The 22,612-nt window shown below is 39.5% G+C and overlaps 1 protein-coding gene across 2 annotated transcripts; it reads right to left on the bottom strand.

Annotated features, from left to right (window-relative positions):
* Nucleotides 1-222: 222 nt before the first annotated feature.
* On the bottom strand, nt 223-21,621 carry ap2b1 (adaptor related protein complex 2 subunit beta 1). 2 transcript variants are annotated; one of them, XM_084730097.1, is made up of 22 exons: nt 21,487-21,620; nt 17,706-17,760; nt 17,425-17,530; nt 17,158-17,293; nt 16,784-17,029; nt 15,168-15,358; nt 13,977-14,198; nt 13,324-13,444; nt 12,844-12,939; nt 11,979-12,094; nt 11,620-11,785; nt 11,415-11,513; nt 10,552-10,811; nt 8,571-8,763; nt 7,796-7,837; nt 6,427-6,579; nt 5,263-5,408; nt 4,990-5,119; nt 4,423-4,507; nt 4,051-4,137; nt 3,014-3,168; nt 223-2,227 (listed from the first exon to the last, which is right to left on the bottom strand). In XM_084730097.1, exons 2-22 carry the CDS (start codon nt 17,740-17,742, stop codon nt 2,153-2,155), a joined length of 2,862 nt encoding a protein of 953 aa, XP_084586223.1. In that variant the 5' UTR covers nt 17,743-17,760; nt 21,487-21,620; the 3' UTR covers nt 223-2,152. The 2 variants fall into 2 exon arrangements, with proteins under 2 accessions (XP_084586223.1, XP_084586224.1); XM_084730098.1 differs by lacking the exon at nt 7,796-7,837 and having other exon boundaries at nt 21,487-21,621.
* Nucleotides 21,622-22,612: the final 991 nt, after the last annotated feature.

Below are 22,612 nucleotides of genomic sequence, written 5' to 3'. Positions count from 1 at the left end.
AAACAAGTGGTTGTGATCGTCCACTGATCATCGTTTGGGAGAGTCTTCTGTGATAGTTTTCCTGTGAAACTCCAGCAGTGTTCTGTGGACTAACAAAACTAAACCTGACCCTGAATCAACATGAGGGTGAGCAGATAAAGACTGAATTGTCATTTTTGGGTGAACTATCCCTTTAAGTCCACTCTGCTTCGTTTCATTTAAGTGTGAAGACACACTGACACATTATGTGTTTGAGAATTTATTGACATAAGTTGTGGTACTATGACAACAACAAATCATTTACAACAAGGTTACAGTAATGATGCTGGAAATATTCAATTTTATAAGATGCTCTGACTTTCCTTACATTCTGTATTGCTGGCAACAATTTTGTATATACTTCTATTTGTGAGTGTGTGAGTGTGATGCTGCTTAAAAAATATGAAAGATCTACAACAGAGACATGAAGTTGGGACATTAGTTTTTAAATGTAGTAGATACACAGTCTAAATGAAAAGGGATAAAATGGACATGCAGGCACATACACGCATTTCTACATCACCATGTAGGAAAATAGTGTCACCAGCACAAGTGATTCTCTGAAGAAGCTTTTTCTATTGAACAGATAGAGCTTTATTTCATTTTCAGGGTAAGACCAAAACATTTGAATTCATTAACTACACAAACTACACCATCACTGGACTACACTGTACTAGAGCAACTCTGGGCCTTAGAGCGTATGAACTCTAATGTTCTATAGCACAAACAACGCCAACATCAGAAGGTTATAGTGACACAAGGTACTGAAACATAAGCTTGGCATTTAATTTGATGCTTGGTCCTGTGAGACTGGTTTGGCTGATTCACCACAGGTTTAGACCGGCTTGACAATAATGGCATGAGAGATTACAAAAAAACAAGACTGTCATTGAAAGAAAAAATGTGACGACGTTTAAAGCACATTAAAGAACTGAAGCTACTGCAACAACTGAGCCAGTTAAAGGAAACACGCAGAGGTAGATGCACAATAAATAGGAATGAAAATACAGGTGTGTGAAGCCGTGTGCTTGCAGTAAACGGGGCTGTTAGAAAAAAACAAAAACAGAAAATATGTGAAATGAATCAGTAATTTTCATTCTTAAATTGGAGTGGCACTGGTGTGTTAACACAAGATCAATAGCTGCTGTGGTTTGGGTAGTGGTTTCAAGATAATAAGAAAAGACTTAAACGTTGAGAATGTTGGCAACCTGGCAATTTAAGCCAAGAATTCCGACACGTGTGTGTTAGTTCCAAGTCAGAAGCTTCTTAACTGTCTGTCCTACTGACGGGTTGCTTTCTCAGCCTCACTATACCGAATGGATTACTTCTTTTTTTTTGAAAACACAAATTACAAAACATTAAGTTTTTTTTTAGGCCAGAATCGGTCCAATTAAGTTGCTTCACATCATCTAAAATGATCTTTTTGTGTTTTTGCATTTTAACTTCTCCACTGCATCTCCATCACCTGTTTTTATCTGTTTTTATTGCAGGACGTGAAAGAAAAGGCTTAGAAAAAGCCAAATATTCCAAAGAGGAGGGAAACCTGCAGTGGGACAGACAGACAGAAGCTTCTGACAAACACGCTGTTCGACTCTTCATGTACATTAATGGCAAAAGGAACAGATCAACACTGGTATTATTCTGTAGGTGCAACTGGAAAGCAAAGCGAGTATAAAAAATAAATCAAAGAAGTCGTGAGCCACTCACAGTACAAAATAAAGAAACTTTTTTTTTCCCATTCAGGACCGTTTCACCATCAGTTACATCTTTACAACATTAAGACACTAAGTTAAGGATGGAATGGTAGACATGTTTTCACTAGGAGGTAAAAATCAAAATGGAGAGTTGATGAAGAGGATTCAATGATGCTCTCAACTGCCAAAATAAAGGAAACATCCACAGTATTTGTACTGTTTCACTTCAGTACAGTATGGTGATCACCCTCAACACTTTTCTATTAACCGATTTGCCTTGTTTGATCTCTGGGGGGGGGAAATAAAGCCAATATTCCAAATTATTTCAGCGTTTACTGTTTGGATTCCCTTGTTTTGGCAGTTTTCTGCAGATGGCAGAGAATGATAAACACTGCTGTCTGTCGTCAGGGTGAAGCAGAGTTGCTGAGTGTTAGAGCAGGTCAGTTCTTCAGCACAGAGTCGTACATCTGGTACACGTACTGAGAAACCTCAGGGGCCCGACACTTCAGGGACAGCTGTGGAGAGGGAGAACACCGCTGTTAGAATGACAGATACCTTCACTCATATATGTGTTCAGGTTTTATTGAGTAAATAAAGAAAAATCAATAATGAAATAATTTGAAGTTGCAGCCGTGATGGAATAAATCTTAGTTTTGATCATAACTTTTTACCATGTTGAGATTTTTTTGTCGAGACTCATTATAGCTCATCATTATAAGTCAATCCACTTTACATTAAAAAGTTATAAAATGCAAAACATATGCATTTGTCTTTTTTGACTTTTGGCTGCTTTTGTTGCGGGTCACCACAGCTGATCATCTGCTCGCCGACAGACCGAGTCAGTCTGAATCCCACCCAGTCCAGCAGAGATCTGCACATTTGATTTGACAGGCTCTCTACACTGGATGCCCTTATCTTGTTTTATATAATTACTCAAATTTTTGTTGTCACTGATTTGAATACTTTGAATACTAATTCTGAATCACAATGCGTGAAATGGCTATGAACATAAACCCGACTAAAAGGAGTCCTTACTTGGCTTTTGTATTTTAAAAAAAAAAAAAAAAAGAAACCAAAAAAAAAAACTTTCCAAGACCTTGGAAATCTTCATTATTTTATTTTCTGTCTCTTTCTGACCTGCAGCAGACTGCTACAGTAAACCTTGTAGCTGAAACTTGCATTTTGAGGACATACTGGCCTTTTTCTACAGATAATGTGCAAATAACTGGACATCAGGCAACAATAATGCAGAGCTGAGGGCACAACAATAAAAGCTGACAGGATATTGTTGAAAACTGTACCGTGTAGTTGGGGTTGCCGGGCTGAATGCGGAGCTCAGCCAGGATCCAGATGCCGTTGGTCAGCTTGAGGGACTGGTAGAGCATGTCCTGTCCTTCTACGTTTCTCTTGGCGATGGTGTAGATGTTGTTATTCTGCAGCTTCCCTGATACTGTGTCTGCAAAACCAGGATTAAGGACAAGTAATTAACACACTTATTACTGAATAAAGAGAAACACACACACACAAACGGCAGTAAACTCTACTGGAACCATGAAGCCTAGAGGTGCTAATGCTAATGTAGACATGAGCTAATGTGGACTCTACGACTGGCAAAAGGTTCATCTGGGAGCTGACAGTAAATGAGCTCTATGAGGACTTTAATGACCTGACTGTCAATGTTCAAACCAGGTAAAACTGCTAAGAGCAACAGACAATCAGGCTGCCAGGTGGCACAATTATAAGCAGCTTCTAAAAGGAAAGAAATTGGAGGCGTCCTTCAGGTACAGAAGAAGAAGAAGTGTTGACGTATCCCAAGATCGGCATGTCGGTGAGAAAGAAAACACAGAGAGAAGTGTGAGGTCTTCGGATAAGTTTTAGCTGGAAGGTTATCAGTCCAGACATGATGACATTTTTCAAATCTTTACAGTGAAACTGGTTTGTGCACAAGTTTTCAGTGTGTGTGGTCTGTTTTAGCAGGTACAGCCGCTCTGATCTTTATCTTTTGCTCATATATTACATATTTTGCAAGAGAGGAACTTTGGTGTGCTTTTTTTGTCCCCTGTTGTATTAGCTCATCATCACTGGTGCCAGTTTTCATATTAGGTGGTTGTGTTTCCTGACAGTGAAGACAGATCAGTTGGAAAACATGTAACCTACGTCAGTGGTGAAAGCATTTTTTTATAAGTTTTGACAGAGAAGAAAAACAACCAATGAGTCTCCAGTGACATTCAATAAAAGTTCAGGACAAACAAAAGTCTACATACAAATAAAATAATGATCAACTTTATCTGGTGGTGTTATAAAAACCGACGACACTTTAATTCACAGACTTGTCTACCTGCATTTAGGTGGCAGTCCTTAATCTGGTACTGAAGCTCGTTCTCATTGGGGATGTCTTTCCAGGTAGCCAGGAACACCTGTCGCTCTGAAGAGGGAGAACAAATAAACAAAAAGGTGGAAGTCAAGACATTTTACATCACTGGATGGTTGATATTTATATGAGCAAATTACAAGGTACAGAGTCCAATCAAGTCATTTAATGTCATGAATGTTAGTGCCTGAATTTGACCACGCCAATTTCAGCAACCAGATTTTATGACTTGAACCAACTGAATTTGAACAATTCAGAACACATGAATTCAGACAGATGTTGTGGATGTAATGGCCTGATAGTGATGCTTTTTTATAAAGTAGTAAATGAAAATCGTACCCATTTTTCCATCTTCAACAAAGAATATATTGAGAGGGATGAGTACGCTGAAGTAGAAGACGTCGATGCTGTTCTTCACAGCCACCTGTGTGCACGTAAAAAAAAAGAGAACGTGTTTGACATCAGATGAGCGCCTGTCATGCTTGTTCTGTACAGTGATGAGATGTGCTGAAGTTTAAATTATCTGCATTATACAACATTATAATAACAGAAATGTCTGTTATTATAATGTTATCAGTTCTTCCTGTTCAATTTGGAAAAAAAAACAAAACTGCGGTACAAAAAATACAAACAAGGACTATAAAGCATAAAATATTTGTGCATTTGGTGTCAGGAAGTGATTCAAGGTGGGGCTACCAGATTAATAGGAGAGTAAAGATCTAAGATGAGATTCTCAGTCCGACTCAATGGTGGCAGAAGTTTGTATTTCATCTTAGTAAATTCCCTTAATCTCTGATGACATATCGTGGCATATCCACATATCTTTAACAGTAAATGTTGTTTTTTACCTTTTAATTGTGCTTCATTCTGTTCAAAAGCCTGCTGAGTGTGTGAGTGTTTCTGTACCTGCAGATTGTTGAGCGGGTCCATCTTCATGACCGGCCCGATGGTGTTCAGAGGCAAAGAGACCTCAATGCTCGCGCTGGGCATCAGAGGAGTGTGAATGGGCAGAGGACTTGTGGGAATCATCCCGAAACTACATGCAGGAAACAAACAAACAAACAAGAATCAATTCATGTCTGAGGTACACAAATTACAGCAGCTCCACTGTTTTAGAGAGATGTTGTAATTTAACTTTAGGATGACTATATTACTTTTCCTGCAAGTCATCTCACTGACCTGTTCTTGTTGAACTGGACCGCGAAGTCGGTCATGTGCTGCAGGGCCTTGTTGGTGAAGGTCATGTCCATGTACATGTGGCCCTGACGGCGAGAGAAGGTGCCCGAGATCTCCAGCCCCTTGGCTTTCACTGCAGGAAGCCAAACCTAGTAAAAAAAACACCGGTGTAATCAATTCTACATGTAATAAAATACTTTTATACCACATGCAGGTACACTGTCCTACGATGAGGGGCCTCATTTTTCCATCAAAGTGTTCAGACTGACATTGGTGTTGAAAAAAAAAGACACCTTGTTAATTTTAATGACACCACCACCAATTTTAGTAAGCATCGCTGATATATTAGATTTTTATCTTTTGCCCATACATCAAAAGGAAAAAGTCCACAGGAATCCAATATGTCTTGCTCTGAAGCTGGTTTAATATAATTTGAAAGAATAATCGGTACATGCTCTGTCCTGATGTCCCCTTCAGTTCTGGAGTTTCTGTCCCCCAGGCCTTTAAATCTTCACAGATAATGCCATAATTCATCTATGCCCAAATATGGTCAGACCCAATAAAATCTACAGCATATAGAATTAGTCTATTGGTCTGCAGATCCAAACACAGGAAGTATGAATGAGCAAAGTCTGAGACTACAGCTCCGCACCCGTCACTCCCATTACTCAGGATCAGTGATATCCAACCGCTGATTACAGTGACATCTGCTCCGTTCAGAGAGACAAAACAAACACATCTCCGACCTCAGCTGCCATGGCAACACTATCAGGTTGTTCTCTTGTTTATCTGAAAGGAGAAAACGGCTACAGCTACAGCTTTGTCTGTTAAGAGTTAGTGCAGGTCTCTCAATGACCCCAAGGCCGTAAACCAGCCATTATGACTGACTGCACAGCGAACTACATATACCTGAAAGTGTCTTTTAATGATTTCTGAAAAGTTCTTGAAGCTCTTTAAATTTTTCTTGCAACTTTTTCTGGCGTACACCACATTTCCTGCACTCCACTAACATTTACTGTCAAAGCTTTCTGTTTCGGCCAAGCTTCATTTCTCAGTAAACTCCTGCCTGTATTGTGAACTATGCATCCGTAACGGACTGAATGTGTGTTATCCATTATGCAAGGGAAGTCCGGCCAACTTGCTGAGAGTTTAGTTTTGTGAACTCACTGCTTTTGGAGCCACGTAGCCTCCAGTGGTGATGGCCATGCCCGTGGAAAGCTCGAACAAGTCGTTCAGGCCGCTGCTGACAGCTGGAGGTGCTGGTGTGGGTGACGGAGCGAAAGTACTGGGAACAGATGAAGGGATGAAGTTCTGTCCCACCTAAAGTGATCACAACAAATACACACACAGAAAACACACAGTCTAAGTGACTGTACTCTTAATAAGCAGCACTGACAACTTGACAGTTTGCTATAAACCTAAAAAGACAATCACACAGACAATCTGAAGTCATGCCGAAGTAGAAAAGAACAGAACAAAACATTTCAACTATAGAAAGCTTATGGGATTAATTTGCCAAAGCCCTTATGACAGAGACGGGAATTTAAAGGACCTGACTGGTAGTTTTGTGTGTTTTAGCCCATTAATTATTATAGAAATATAAATATAATAATTGTATAATTGTGTTTCTGATTTTGGAAGCTTGGACTTTTCATATTTGTAAACATTGTAAGCAGCACAAAAACAACAATAAAGCTACAACATGTCATTATCAATTAATTTGCAGATTATTTTTCATGATTAATTGTTTAGTCCAGAGTTTTTCAAACTTTTTATGCCACACTGGTACTAACAGGTGCTGTGGCCACTTCAATTTTTGTAAATGTATGAATTCTCATTTGAAACTTTTAGTAATTTGATAATATTTTATATTTTTTAAAATAAATTTATTTCAAGAGTATTTTTGACATTCTAAATAAATATAAATTAATAATGATAAAATAAATAATGAAATGATGATATTTCTGCAAACAAGATAATGCTCTAATTATGTGCACATGACACATGATGCATGTTGTCTCAATATCAAAGTTGATATTTACAATAATTGCTCTGCATCATGTGAGGAGAAGCCAAATCACATTCATGCAACACTGCAAATTTAATTAACAGGAGTCATTCCGATCATTTCGATGAATTATTGAAGAATGGAGGAAAGAAAAGCACTTTCAGCAGTAATTTCTCCTAAAAAATCTAATATCATTCATCCGAAGTGAAAAAGGTTTATATTGATGTTTGAAGGAGAGAACTGTCAATCATCTATTGTACAGCTGCTCAAAATGTTTGCCACACATGGTCTATCCAGAGCTAGATCTGCACAAACGAAAATCGTGGGATTGCTTTTTCTGGCTAGAAACTGGGCTGAAACATCTAAAACATCTGTGTGGTCTTCTAAATGAAAATATATGAGTGTGAGATAGAGATCCCAGGTTAAAAAAACTTTGAAGAAGTTGGTTTGTGAGTGTGGCGGGTTAAAAATCAGGGAGCATGCAGCATGCAGACAGGTCAGACTGCCGAACAGAAGGGCTTGACTTACTGCTGGACTTCCCCCAACACCTCCGCCCAGGTCTCCCCCCAGCTACAGGAGAGAAGAGAGGCCCCCAAAGACAGCATCCAAACATCACAGACAGACCAAACACACAAACACAGACAGAGACAGAGACTTTCTTAGCAACCGCAACCCATCAAGAGGAGCCCTCACTTTCTGGGAAAATAGCAACTCCACATGGTATGTTAGACGTCAAAGTAAGACTTTAAAATCTGCAGGAAGATTATAAAGAAGTCCAGTTACTCCAGCAGCTCAGAGGAGGTAAAAAGTCACCATTAACAGAGTGAAACGTTTCAATATGTTTGTTAACATGTTTATGTACCAATTATTTAAAACACTTCTGAATATTTTAGTGATGTATTATGCATTTAAGTTAAACAGAACAGATACAGCAAAGGCACATAATTCCAGTCACAAACATACTTACATGAGCATTATAACCTCAAGAAAAAAAAACACACTGTTTCATTTGTGGCTCTCGCCTCTTTCATTGGATGTCTGCCTGTGAGTCAGCATGACACTCACTGTATACACTGTCTGGTGTGTTTCTACACAATCAAACAGTCCCACCATGAAACAGCCTCACATTAATCAGCACCAATAAGGTTACTGTCCTTTGGATGTGCCTCACAAAAGCATCGTTCAGGATCAGCCGTGCCACTGATGAACACAAGGAGACAGAAAGCTGACTTGGTCTTCAGCCAGGTTCACCCGATCCTTCTGCTCTACGGCAAAATTACTACATGTGTGTGTTCAAGCTCACCAAACTGTCCAGGCCTCCTCCCAGAAGGTCCACGGCTCCCATCTGCATGGAGGAGACCTGGGGCACATTGACTGGAGGGCCCAGGTCCAGGTTCAGCAGGTCTCCCAGCAGGTCACCCTGGCTGGGGATCACATGTGGCTGGTCCATGGCAGCTGCTGGCCCGCCGCTCACTGGGCTCTCACCTGTATCAATGCTGTCAAGAGGAGGACACAGGAGGACTGGTGAGGGACAGCTACTTTTAGTCCAGAGCCAACAGAAAGAGGACTGAACAGCTGATTGAAATTTTATCAAAATCGCAATAAGATCTACTGATATTTTCAAATCGCAAGAGGTGCAAAACTTGATAAAACACAATTTTTGTTTGTAAAATGATTTTGGTGCTGCTGGACTACACATCAGACTCTACTGACTCAAGAAAACATGTTTATAGGGCTGCAACTAATGATTATTTTCATTATCAATCAATCTGTCAATCATTTTCATGATTGAGTGATTACTGTTTTGCCCATAAATTGTCAGAAAATATCGATCAGTGTTTCCCAAAGTCCAAGATGATGTCCTCAAATGTCTTCATTCAGTTTACTGTCAGACAGGAGTAAAGAAACCAGAGAACTGGACAATTATCTTGGGGGAAAAAAACAAAAACTAACTAATCAATCTGTATTTAATATGTTGTTCAAAGAAAATGAGAATAATGGCAGAAAAATTATTAAAAATCATTCCCTCTAATTTTGCAAATCATATCGCAATTGCAGTATCAGTTAAAATAATCACAATTAGGTATTTTTTGAAATCGTAAACCTAAACAGAAATGTGCTGAGACTCAAAATGAAAACAAAAATCATAGCACAGTGGGGGTTTTTTTCTTGCTTGGGATATTTAGTCACGTTGAGCTACATTATTGTTCTGGTTCCACACTAAACTGGAAACAGAGAAAACTATCAATCATGATTTCACATGATTAAATTATTTTTTTTAAACAGGCCCTGTTCAGTCAGACTGTGGAGATTCACTGACAAAGTCAAATCTTCTGTTCATGATTTCCTGTCAATAAGCAGCACTGGACCTTTTTTTCACAAAAGATATTTCTTCCCTGTTAATATCAGTGAGTCATGAGGCAATATCTTCAGAGTGTTGGGTAACATCCTGTTCTCCAGAACAGTTGGTGGAGCATAAAATGTGTCATATGAAATATGGACTGGAGTAATCAGAGTATACACAGACTATATTCCCAGCTTCTTGCCACATTTTGTGCCACAGTCACTGCTTCTGGGCCAAATAACACACTTCAAGAGCCTTAAAATGACACGCTGAGACCTAAACTACAAGTTGATTCTTGCACATATTCAGCTCTGTCTCACATCTGTGTCATATGCATCATACACAGTATGATTTTACACTCAAATATAAATAGATAAATGAATAAGGAGCACAGATACTGTGCCAACATCTAATCATCCAATAAGTGGCCATTTTCAATTAGAGCCTGACCGATCGATATGATCTGATTACAAATACATCAGTTTCTGTGTTAATGTTTTCTGATATGCAATGATATGAAAACATTTATATAGAACATGAAAAGATTTAGCACAATGGGGAACATTTATCTCCGGTGGAAATGCTTTATTTGGCCATTTATTTATTTATTTATTTATTTATTTATTTATTCTTCTTTATTTTGTCAGTGTTGATTTCTAGAATTGGTTCACAATTATAAAGAATATTTAACTTAAATATTCTTTTTAGTCTATTTTGATTCCAGCTCAAGATTTCACTACATCAGCCAATCTGTGAATCTTTCCACTCCAATGTCTGTAACGGTTTAAAAGATCTGCAGGCTTTATTTTCAACATAACCTGTAACCTTTAGCTGAGGCATAGTGCTTACAAAGAGCAGACAATATGGATTAAATGTGAGTATAATCAAAGGGAGGAGAGTTGACCTCTGTAACCGTGTGCAGAGCGTTTGTGTGTCTGACCTGCTGTGCTGCACAGGAAGGTGTTTCCGGTGGATTCCGTGGCTGCCCTCGACGAAGGCGCTGGGTGGTTTGTGGTAGACAGACGCCAGGGAGCCGATGTGGCAGATGAGCTCGTCCAGCAGGGTGGGCTCGATCAGGTCCGTCTCCTCTGAGATCAGGGGCTTCTCTGACAGCACCACCTCCTTGGCGGTCACGGGGTCGGTGGACAGCAGGCGCCAGTAAATGTAGCCCCTGTCGCGCAGGTCGGGGTTGTCAGAATCCTGCAGAGAAATGGGAGAGTTCAACACACACGTTTTATGATAGTCAGGTGTAGGAACCAGATCTTGAGGACCACAGTAGGACCAACTGTGGGGTTCAAATTAAACATGCTGCAAGATGTTTCAGTACCTACATAAGCAAAGGAGACAATCAGCAAGAAGACTGATTATTTCTATATAGTTATTTTTAACTGTATAGAGGTGAAGTGCCTGCCACCGGGTCAGATTCTCCTTGAAATCAGATGAAACACGCCTGTGTTCATATTTTCCCAAGAAAGATACAGTGTGTAGTACGTTAGAGCCTTAAAAAGTAGAAGGAGGAGATTTTTCTGTATACTATTTTATTTTTTATGTTATATTACGTGGTTATAGTGGTGGAAACAGAGACACTTTTGTGCACAGGAGCCTCCAAAATCAACACAATATTCAAGTTCAGTGTAGCTCCTTAAAATAAACAAACAATAATCAAAAAAAATGGGTGGGAGGGTGTCTTTTTGAGCCGACCAAAAACAAAACCCAGGCAGTGTAAGAAGAGAAAACAGGCAACATTATCCAGCAGTGAATGATGAACCATCAAATGTCTTCAGAATAAAAGACGACACTGACCTGAGTAGCCAGGCTGAGGACCTGCTGCACCAACTCCTGAGTCTCTGATGGCTTCTTAAGGAACAGCTTGACAATAGCAGTCAGCAGGGTGAGCTGGACCTGGAAATCGAAGCACACCCAACAAGACGATGTGTGAGATGTCTGAGCTGTCACAGCTGCCCTGCTGGCAGATAAAAAGCAGTCTTGTGCTTTTTTTTTTTTTCACCTGGGTGCTCTCATCATGGAAACCCTCGAGGAAGCTCTCCAGCAGCTCGTCGGCGTTGTCGATCCTCTCGGCGTACTCGCCAACGATCCAGATCATGGCAGCACGAGCATCAGGCTCATCCAGAGAGTCCAGATTCTCACACAGTGTGGCGATGATGCTTTCATACCTGAAAAACGCCAGAATCTCATTGGCCAGAATGAAATTTTACAACAAACAATGTACAGTAAATACTACAAGGATATAATTCATGTTCAGCATCTTTTGTTAAATGTTCTGGTAAAAGCTGATATTTAACATGAAAAAAAAAAAACCTGTGTGATTGTTATTTGTTGCACAGTTCTCAGGGGGCTCATACGTACTTGTTGGGGTATTTGCGGAAGATGTCCCTGATGACCACAATAGCCTCCTGAACCACATAGTTGACCTTGGTCTGGATCAGGTCCAGCAAGGTGCTGACACAGCGCTCAGCTGATTGCTGGAGAGGAACAGGACAGAGACACCAGGTCACCATTACTTGGGTTTAAAAGGTCACAATAGGTCACCACAACTCAACAACAAGTCATAACACAACTTTTCACTTCAATTTGTTTGCAGTGGACTGAAGTTTTGATACACAAGTTAAGTTTATTTCAAATGGAAAAAACTACAGAATAAAAACATCAAATGCCTCCATGCTGCTCGTCTGCTGTAATCAAAGTCTCCTAAAGTCCTGACATGTCGTTTGCACACCGTCACACACTCAGTTCAGACAGTGTGCACGTGAACGTGGCTCCAAGCTAAAGATCCACAGTGAAGATTCAGGATAAAAACATGGTGGAAATAACTTTTTTTTAGTCGACTTGGCATGTCGGGGCTTTAGGAGACTTGGATCACAGGAGACGAGCAGCATGGAGGCATTTTATGTTTTTATTCTGTTGTTTTTTTTTTTTATATTTGAAAACTGGTCACCATTCACTTCCATTGTTTGGGAGATTCTGCAACACTATTTTCCTGTGAAAGCAGCGTTTTGTGGACTAAAAAATTAAACCTGACCTTCAATCAACATGAGGATGAGTGAATAATGACTGAATCTTCATTTTTGGGTGAACTATCCTTTTAACATGTGACTTTTTAATCATTCTAGACAATCTGAAAACACAGATTTATTATTTTGTGTAGAGTAATTCCCATAATCGCAAACTGAAGTGTTTTCTTTCCGTCTCCACCCATCAGAGCATTCTTTACCTCCACTTTGATGGCACAGCGTCCGATGGCTCGCACAGCTTTGCGCACAAAGTCAACATCCACCTCAGTGGCGTATTCCTTCAGCTCAGCCAACACCTGAACGTGAAAGAGTGACAACACCAGTGAAATACACTGTACATGTACACAATACAACATCACACATACACTGTATATTCGTATGTTTACAGAATATTTTAGTTGTGATATAATTTGATTGATTTTGTTCCAGTCTTTATTTAAGTTGCATTGGCATATAAACAAAAGAGATGATGCTGATATCCACCGTGGTGCTTTTAAGCCCTAAAAGGCCAAATACCATCCTGGAATTAAATATATTTCATCCACTCCAATCATTCACACATGAAAAATACACCTTCTTCAGACATACCTCAAAAGAATATTTGTAACTATAATAAACCATAAACCTTCTTCTTATCCTCCTAACAAAGTTCAGCTGTAGTTGTGTTTTATATAAGGTACCTGGGCGATGTTGGCCTGAGAGGCCAGGCGGATCATGATGTCCAGTTTCTCCAGTTTCACATAGATCGGGTCGTTGTACTTGACAAAGAACACTTTGATCTCCTGCTTCAGGATCTCAGGCCTGCACACAAGCAACACATTAAACATGTTTGGACCGCGGGAAGAACTGATCCAAAAGAGTCACAGAGGTGTTTGTGTGTCAAGTATTCAAGAAGGCGAAGACATAATTCTGTGATCGACCTAAATATGAGACTAAAATTACATCTGAGAAGTGGGAGTCGTGTGCTTTTTGAGAACTAGACATTTAAACACTCACTCTTACTGTGACAGTTTTGAGTGTGTACTACAAGTTTTTTGTAGTCCTTCTACCCCTGTTTTTGCTGAGTGTCTTTTCCAAATCCAACAGCTTCCAAGACCTTGACAGGACTGGTTATTTACTGACTGTAATTTAATGCACACATAAGAATGTCTAAAATGTGCCAAATCTGTATATAGGCCTCTATTATTTTGTTGAAATTCTTAATTTAAAAAAAGGCATTAGGGGTGTCACCTTATATTCAGACAAATACAATGCATCATGGGTGGCAGCAATATGAAGTTCACTGCAGTGAAAAAATACACAACTGAGATTCTAGAAGTTCATGATCACTCACCTTTTCTGGACGATGAGGTTGATGTTCCTCAGAGCCACGTACTGGACCTCGGGCTCTCCGGAGAGTAAGGTGACCAGCGGAGGAGACAACTTCTTCAGCAAGGTGTTGTAGTAGTCGGAGTCCTTCGGAAGCAGCTCCAGGAACTTCATCAGCACCTTGACGGCCGACAGCACCACGGCTGAGTTGGCGTGAGACAGCCGGGGAGTGACGCGCTCACAGATGCTTTTACAGAAGGAAAGGTGAGAGTCAGAGGGGAAAACTTTTTCCATCTGAACTATTTGTTATGCACATTTTTTGCAGATTCTCTGTGGTTTAGGGGTTGAGGGTTTTCTTCTCACTTCTCTCTGGTACCAGACTTGTTTTTGACAGAATATAATACAGACTGTTTTATTTTTTTATAGCCACTATTTTATGTATAATTGATTTTTTGTGGTTTATGCAGTTACAGCTATTCAGAATTATTAAACGTACCAGTGAAGGTTTAGTGTTTCAGTGTTTATTATTAGACTATTAGATATTTTATGGTTTCTTGGTTCTGTCATGACATTAAACTGAACATGTTTTGTTTGTGGACAAAACAAGACATTTAATGACGTCATCTTTGGCTTCTGGAAACACTGATTGACATTTTCCACCATTTTATAGATCAAACAACTAATCAATTATAGAGAAAATAATCAACAGATTAACTGACTATGAAAATAATCGTTAGTTGCAGCCCTAATTTGTAGTCAGGTCACTGAAAAATGACATTTGAAAAAATACAACTTTAACTTAATTCTTTTTTTAGATTTTTATCTTTAGAATTTGAACTTATCCATAAAATTAATTTAACTGAGAAATTCTTTTGTCAGAAAAAAACTGCACTCCTGTCACATTTGATTAATTAACTAAAATAAATCAATAAGGAGACTCTGGCTGATTAAAATAACAGCTTAGTCAGCAGCCTGCTTCCAAAAACATGACTTCACAACAGTCTGTAAAGAGCTGAAGCTGGAGGACTCCTCTGGATCTAAACATATTTAGGACAGAACCAAAAGATTCCCACAGGAGACGCAGCACAGCTGATTGATGATTTTTATCCCATAAGAGTAAATAAAATACAATTAAACTGTCATAAATCAGAAATCATCTTTTCAAACATCAGCAGTAAATACGAGGTAGTAGTAGGTCAGGTGGAGCGACTGCTACCTCTGAGCCTCGCGCTCGTCCTTGGGGTTGTAGTTGGACAGACAGTCCAGGATGAAGATCTGTCCCCACTCGGTGCACTCGTTGAGGGCCGTCAGCAGCTTGTTGATGTTCTGGGGATTCAGGTCCAGCAGGTTGCTGTTGGGGTGAGACTCGCTGATCTCAGACAAGGCAGCGACCGCGTTGGCCACGACCTAAAGGAAGGAGGAGAGCTGCGATTAGACATTTTAAAGAACTCTGTTGTTTGGATTTAATCAATAACTTCACTGTAAATCAACACATTGTTAAAGTCTGCAGGGAGCACCGCTCATCACTGTACTGTGTTACACAACAAATGCAGCTATACAGCAGGAAGGGGGCAGATTTCCTACTGTTTTTAACCACTATAAACACACATCACACTTTTAAAATGGTGTAATTCGCTAAATGATATCTTCTTTAAATGATAGAACAAATGAATGGAAATGATGAATATACTGTATCCTGTTAAACCTGAGCTTTTTTTAAAACTTGGATTAAATATAACAGTCTTTAAGGAAACAGCAGGCGAGCTGCATTACACAAGTCAAGGCTGTATATTTAAAGAGTAAAGCTGTCAGACGGTAAATAAATTGATACCAAAACAAGATGTGTCAGGATCTGTCTGATACAGCTCAGCAGGCGACAGTGACTAATGGATCGACCACACTGTGCATTCACTTTGCATTAATGAAGCCGAGCAGCACATCGCAGTAAATAAAAAGTTTCTGAATGATAAAAAGCTGGAAAAAGTACAGACAAAAAGTCATGTGCATGGAGGGATGAGTCAGGAAAGCAAAAGATATGTATGTGACTGCAATTCAACAAACTCTTGTTTGCTGGTAATTATTTTTCTCAGGTAAATCCACACACAGTGCCGCAGCGACGAGAAAGAGAGGGTGAGGGAAAGAGTGGCAAAAGGACAGACTGAGAGAGTGAGGGAGAGAGGGGAGAGGGATAGATAGAGAGAGAGGGGAGAGGGACGGAGACTGTTAGGTGCCTGTGTGGTTAGTGTCAGCCACCAGTCAGGTTATCATTTTAGTTATGGAGGCAGCGGAGACGTCCCGCCTCTTCACCTGCATGAAACACACCCAGGGGCAAGAGCCAGCGCCCGCTCTTCTCCTGTCAGGAAAACCGTGGACTCGATGTCCTGACAGGCAAGAGTTTGTGCCCGTTTGTGCCCATAGCAGACAAAATGAATCGGCATGACCTCAATACCACCAACGTCTGCACGTCAGTCAGAGGCAGACTCAGGCACAGAAGCTTCCTCTTCAAACGTTGATGATGCAACATTTGAAAAAAAGTGTTTTTGCGAGCCTTGCTCAAACAGACCACCGATTCCTCTGATTTTTTTGTCCGTATGTCGAAGAAATATTAAATTGTGTTTTAAAATCACAATTTTTCACAAGGTTTCAAATACCTTTCATTAAGAAATCTAACCTGCAAGTTACACTTTAAACTGCATGCCGGTCTCAATAAGAGCAATTCAATTTGAGCCGACAACAGACATGCGTGGCCAGTTTCGTTGTTTCCATGGTTGTTATTGCACAAAATCAAAACCTAACAGAATATGGCTCAGGTGGAAAAGAGCTGATGCCTACCATGGGATTTGAATCAGCAATGAGGTCTCTCAGGGAGTCCAGGAAGCCCTGGTCCTCCACCATCTGAGCATTGATGTCATGAAGTTTGGCCACACAAACGGCCGCTGTCTTCCTCACATACGGGTCCTCGTCCTTCAGACACTTCCTCAGTGGCTCACACAGGTACTCGGTGATCTTGTCCACCCGGATGCAGCCCATGGTGCGGACGGCCAGAGCCCGGATCAGAGGGTTAGGGTCCTCACAGTCCTGGAGGGCAAGACGAGCGAAAAATTGATTACTTATCTTTGCAAATCTGATGACGAAGATTAAAATTTGAATTTCTTTCTGTAGATGTAGTCACAGTTTCCAGTTGTAAAGTTCATCTGGGGCCTTACCTTGACAAAGCTGTTGACAGCCATGATGGCCATGTCAGGCTGGCTCTTGGCGTAGTTCATTAAGTAGAGATAAACCAACTTCTTCAGCTCCAGGTTGTCGGTCTGCATGCAGTTCACCACATCTGGGAATAAAGAACTGACAGCAAAGACGGAAAACTCAGTCAGAGTTTACAGTGTGAGACTTCAAGGCTGTTTCTTTCATCTTATGTTCACACTGTGACCAGTGTGATAAACAAGTTCCTCTTAAAGATGAATTTTCTGGCGTACCTGACATCCTTGCCAACAGTCATGGCAGCAATGACCTTCTTCACCGCCTCCTTTCTCTTCTCCTTCTTCTCATTGTTCAGCTCTGCCTTCAGTTCAAAGATCTCCCCTGAAAGATGAATCACAGTGTTGACAGCAGCACAGATTGAAGAAACCAGCAGAAAGTTTGAAATACGATGATTTTTCAAACCTCAAAGCTACTTGAAGTAGACAATAAAATAAGCTGAATGTTTATGATGTAAATGAAATCTTGACTTGTCAGATTCACTTTCTTCTTTACTCACCTTTTTTGTTTGTTGTGAAATATTTGGAGTCCGTCATGATTGTGGTCCTTTAAGTCTGCACAGAAGAAATAATACACTGCATTATGCCATCAGAAAGATCTGCATTAATGCTTTTCTTTCACCATTCCAGCTTTCCTTTTTCACATACAGTCAAAGTTCATTTCTGTTGTTACTGTATAACATTATTACATTATATTGATTCTTTGCACAACACGACATTTGCTGATATCACAAAGTCTGGCAACGTGATTTGATTCAATCCAGGAGTTTGCGAGGAATATCAGAGGACATCATATGTCCATTTAGCACAGTTACATTTATGTCAACTCACAAAAAGCAACTAAATTATGATTCGACAGCTCTCCCAGACATCTGTGATACAGACAAGGCAGGGGAAATAAAAATTTTCATTTGCACATTTATATTTCATTTAAATTTCTGTAAATAGTAAATTCGAATTGGATTGAGACTGAACCTGAAAACTGCATGTAAAAGTGGACAACAATACCACTATTTTTAGATTTGTTTCCAGTGTGTATTTATATTTGAATAAAGATGACTGTACATTTGCACAGCATTTCTCTCACTCAGTCTCTACCTATAGATCTCAAGGTTCCAGATTCCCTCTATGAACACTACATGTCCACCCTGACGTTTCTCATACACGTTTTAGCTTCTTACTGAAACGTCATAACTGCGAGGGAAATACACTATAAGGATGAAAGTATGTGGATACCCCCTTTAATTAGTCGGTTTCATTACTTTAATCAGGGGAGTATTATAACACACACACGACTGTGTAATCACCACTGAAAAACATCTTCAGCAGGGTGATTCATACCAAAGAGCTCAGTAACTTTCATTATGGCAGAGTTGCAGGATACCATCTTTACCATAAATCAGTTTCAGATTTCTGCTCTGTTAATTTTCCCTCAGTCAGCAGTCAAATGCGCCTGGGAGGAACAAGACTTCTTCCTGTGAAGCAGCAGAATCGACGGCCAATATCATTACAAATCATTTCAAATTCTCGGTTGCAACGCTCACTATCAAGTTCCCAACTGCCTCAGGAAGCGCTGTCAGCAGCACCACTCATCCACAGCTTCAGGATGCGGGTTTTCATGGCAGAGTGACACCATAATGCACAATCCACTACACTTTACAGTCTGATAGACCTTTTTGTGTTTGGCAGATGCCAGGAGAGCCGTACCTGGCTGAACGTGTAGCGTCAACTATAAAGTTAGATGGATATGGTGATCTGGGTTAGGTTAAGTCCCCAAGTTCTCCACATAGAGGGAAACTTTAATGATATGCAAAATACAGTAGTATTTTAGACTGAGCTTCCAAATTTGTGGCAACAGTTGGTGGAGGGTCCTTTCCTGGTTGAACATTATAATCTTGTGCATGAACCACAAGTCATAAAGAAGTAGTTTTTCCAGTATGGTGAGGAAGAACCTGACCGGCCTGCACAGAACCCTGACCTCAAACCCATCAAACATCTTTGGGATGAACAGACTGACAGCCAAGCTCTATCACTTCCCAACTTAACTAATGCTGTTGTTGCTGGAGTGGAGCCATTAATCTGTAGCTGCAAGTTAAACAATATCATGAAAAGACTTGAGAGGACTGTGGATTTAAAATGACATATTATACAACTGCCCATGCCTTAAGTATAGTTTGCATCAACACAAGGTTGTTAAAGTTTGTCCATTTGTTCTCAGAAATGGACAAAAAAATCCAACACAAATAGACAAAGTGCTCACAGAGAATTAAAGTATACAGTCTAAACTACAGTATCTCCAAGGAGGTGATATTTTTCTTTTAACTCCAACAAGGCGATGGGTTTTGTACTCTTTGTAGGTGGCTATCCAGATTTTTAAACACTATCAAAACCAGTCTTGTCAGCATAAATCTGACTGACGTTGGCAACCTGTTTTAGAACTTTGGATATATGTAAGTAATATTTAAATTTTTGTATTCTGCTGTGTTTTTTCCCCTGTGTTATTATGTATGTTATTGTGTATGTGTGTGGATATGATCTTTTCTTCTGTATTTTATTGCTTCCTTTTACCTGCCCAGAGACTATGGATGGAAACTAGCTAGTAAATTAAATCTAGCATCTTTTCTGGTTTTGTTTTGAGCATGTTTTTGTCCATGACCCCCGATATAAACAAATGTAATAAACTAACAGGGCTGGAAGTAACTAATTATAAATACTCAAATTACTGTCATCAAGGATTTCAGGGGGCACTTCTACTTTTATGAGTAGATTTTCAAGTCATTTCCAACTTTCACTTGCACTTAAGTATGCAGTATACAATGTAATCTACTTAGTTACTTTTTTCAAATCATAGTTGAATACCAAGTACAATATGAATTCATATCCAAACCTTTTATCTGCATTTTAGGAGGCAATAAGTTGATCTGATCACAAACAAGCCAATGAAAACCAGGACATACAAGTGAAAAACAAGACAAAACACTGCAGCAGCAGTAAGGATGTAAAGGATTAATAAGTTATCAATTAAATATTGTTAAGAATTTAACCAATTAAAAATATATTGATGGCTATTGAATCAATAGTCCTGGCTGAAATTGCACCTCATTTGACAATGTTTTGCCTGGTGGAGACATTTGCTGAATAAAGGAACATAAACTTAGACTTAAAATAAGAAGAAAAAGAGAGAGAGAGAGAGAGAGAGAGAGAGAGAGAGAGAGAGAGAGAGAGAAATAAAATCTGTCTTTTATATCTTATAAATGATTAATGATTAATTATTGTTAACATTTACAACTATAAGGTTAGGAAAATACACAAAATCTGGAAAGCCCTATTCATAATGTATTAAACACCAAAACTTAAAATGTAGTTAATATTCTGAGTAGTTTTAGTGACAAATACTTTGTACTTACTGAAATATTTTTCTAGCACCGGTACTTTGATTTGTAACCGAGTAATATTTTAGTAATGTAGCGGTACTTGTAATTGAGTACAGATGTTCAATACTCTTTCCACCACTGTGAACTAATATGTCAAATGTTAAATAAAAGGCCTCTCTCAGTGTTGGTTTGCATGACTAGTTTGAGTTTAAATGTTCATTACAGGTGCTGACTAGCTTACTTTACACAATAGCGCGTTAGCTTCGTTTCAGTGTGAAGTGAACTGAGGTCAACTGATATTATGGTAACTCACATCTGCCACAGTAGATGCTAACGCTACATACAGCTGACCTTATATTAACGTACATACAACTAGCTAGCTAGCACGTCATCTTTATTAATTCCATGGCTTCAACATCAACTATAGCTGCTAGCTTTGTGTTAATCTCTTCCATTCCTCTGTTGAGTTGTAGTTAAGCCCAATGTGCTGGTTGTGAAGCCAAGTTAGCCGCATCAGTTTCACTTTGCTAACGTTAACGCTAGCTTACTGCATGCTAACGTTAAATGCAGCAGTTCAATAACTAGCGCTAACGCCAGCGGTTGACTCTGGACTACTGATGCTCGTAAGCTAACAAAGACAAATTAACGTCATAAACCCAACCAGCCATGGGGTAACTAGCATCGGCAAGCTTTTCCAGCCGGATGAGACTTGTATGACATGTTATAGCATAATATCTGACATCAAAACAGAAAAGTGATCAGCGGCCCAGTTTCCATTGCTGCTACTGACAGGAGCTATGTTAACGTAAACGTCTGTGATGAGCTGCCTGGCTGACCGATCGACAAGAAATCACACAAAATAGCAATAACATTCTAGAAATGTTGAACTGTAAAATATTTCATATACCTGGTTGAGTGTAAATCAGCGGGAAAATGTTAAGGAGGGTGTAGGACGCAGGTTGGTCCCTTTCCTAGTTGGAGGAAGATGGAGAATATGGATTGCGATGTTACGTTCACTGTCATCGGAATTTGGAAAACTTCCCTCTTGAGCTTGCGGGGAAGTGTTGCCTACAAGGATGCGTTGTGCTTCGATTAATTTAACGGATTGTAGGCGACTATAGTTGGAGTTTAAATGATTTAGATATGCGAATTGTGAAAATGGCATTATATATGTACACAAAAGACTGGACACACCACACACAGCAAGGTTACAAAAGACAGTGACTCCACCCATAGTCGACTACATGTTGGCGATTTAGACAGATCGATCAGAGCAGTTGTGATTTAGTTTCATAAGGAATATAAGTCACTGCAAGCACTGTATCTAAACTGGGACTGAGATTTACATTTAAATACATCGGATGTTAGGCGTGACTGCTTACTGTCCCACAATTTCCCATAGCTTTGAATGTAACACCAGAGGAAAGTCTTTGGAAAGATGTCCTGGCAGTTAAATGAATGTATTAACCAAAGTGTCTTCTCTGACACTCTTGGCCTCATTGTGACCATTACATTACATTTACTTGATTTTTACTTAACTAGGAGTATTAATATGGCACTATAAAGTACACAAGTGTCAGTCTGTGAATCGTAACTGAATTCAGAATCTATTTAAGTCCTAAAAATACAACAAAATCAAACATTTTCCTGCTCACATTCACTGAAAACAAGGTAGAAACGCTTTGAACCACGAAAGGACACCAATAGCTCCTGTACACATCTGGTCTTTAAGTCCATATGCAGCACATATAGTGCAAGTATAATTCTGTATGACATTTAAATGAATGTCGCTATAATTACAAGGGAAAAATGCACAAAAATACTCCATATAAAAAGTTTATTTTACAGAAAATGTAAATCTAATGTTTGAAATAACCATAGCAAAATATACAATCCAAATCTAAAAAAGTTATTATGTTAGTTTCACAAGCTGTTGCCGTCTAAAACTCTGAAAATGAGACTATTTACTCAAATCTGAGACAAACAGTGGCTGTACAAATAATACAGTGTGTAGTGATACCATACTGAGATAT

This window comes from Lutjanus erythropterus, chromosome 11 (assembly GCF_056507025.1).
Source record: "Lutjanus erythropterus isolate fLutEry1 chromosome 11, fLutEry1.hap2, whole genome shotgun sequence".
NCBI lineage: Eukaryota > Metazoa > Chordata > Actinopteri > Lutjaniformes > Lutjanidae > Lutjanus > Lutjanus erythropterus.
This window is presented reverse-complemented; position numbering and strand designations above follow the sequence as displayed.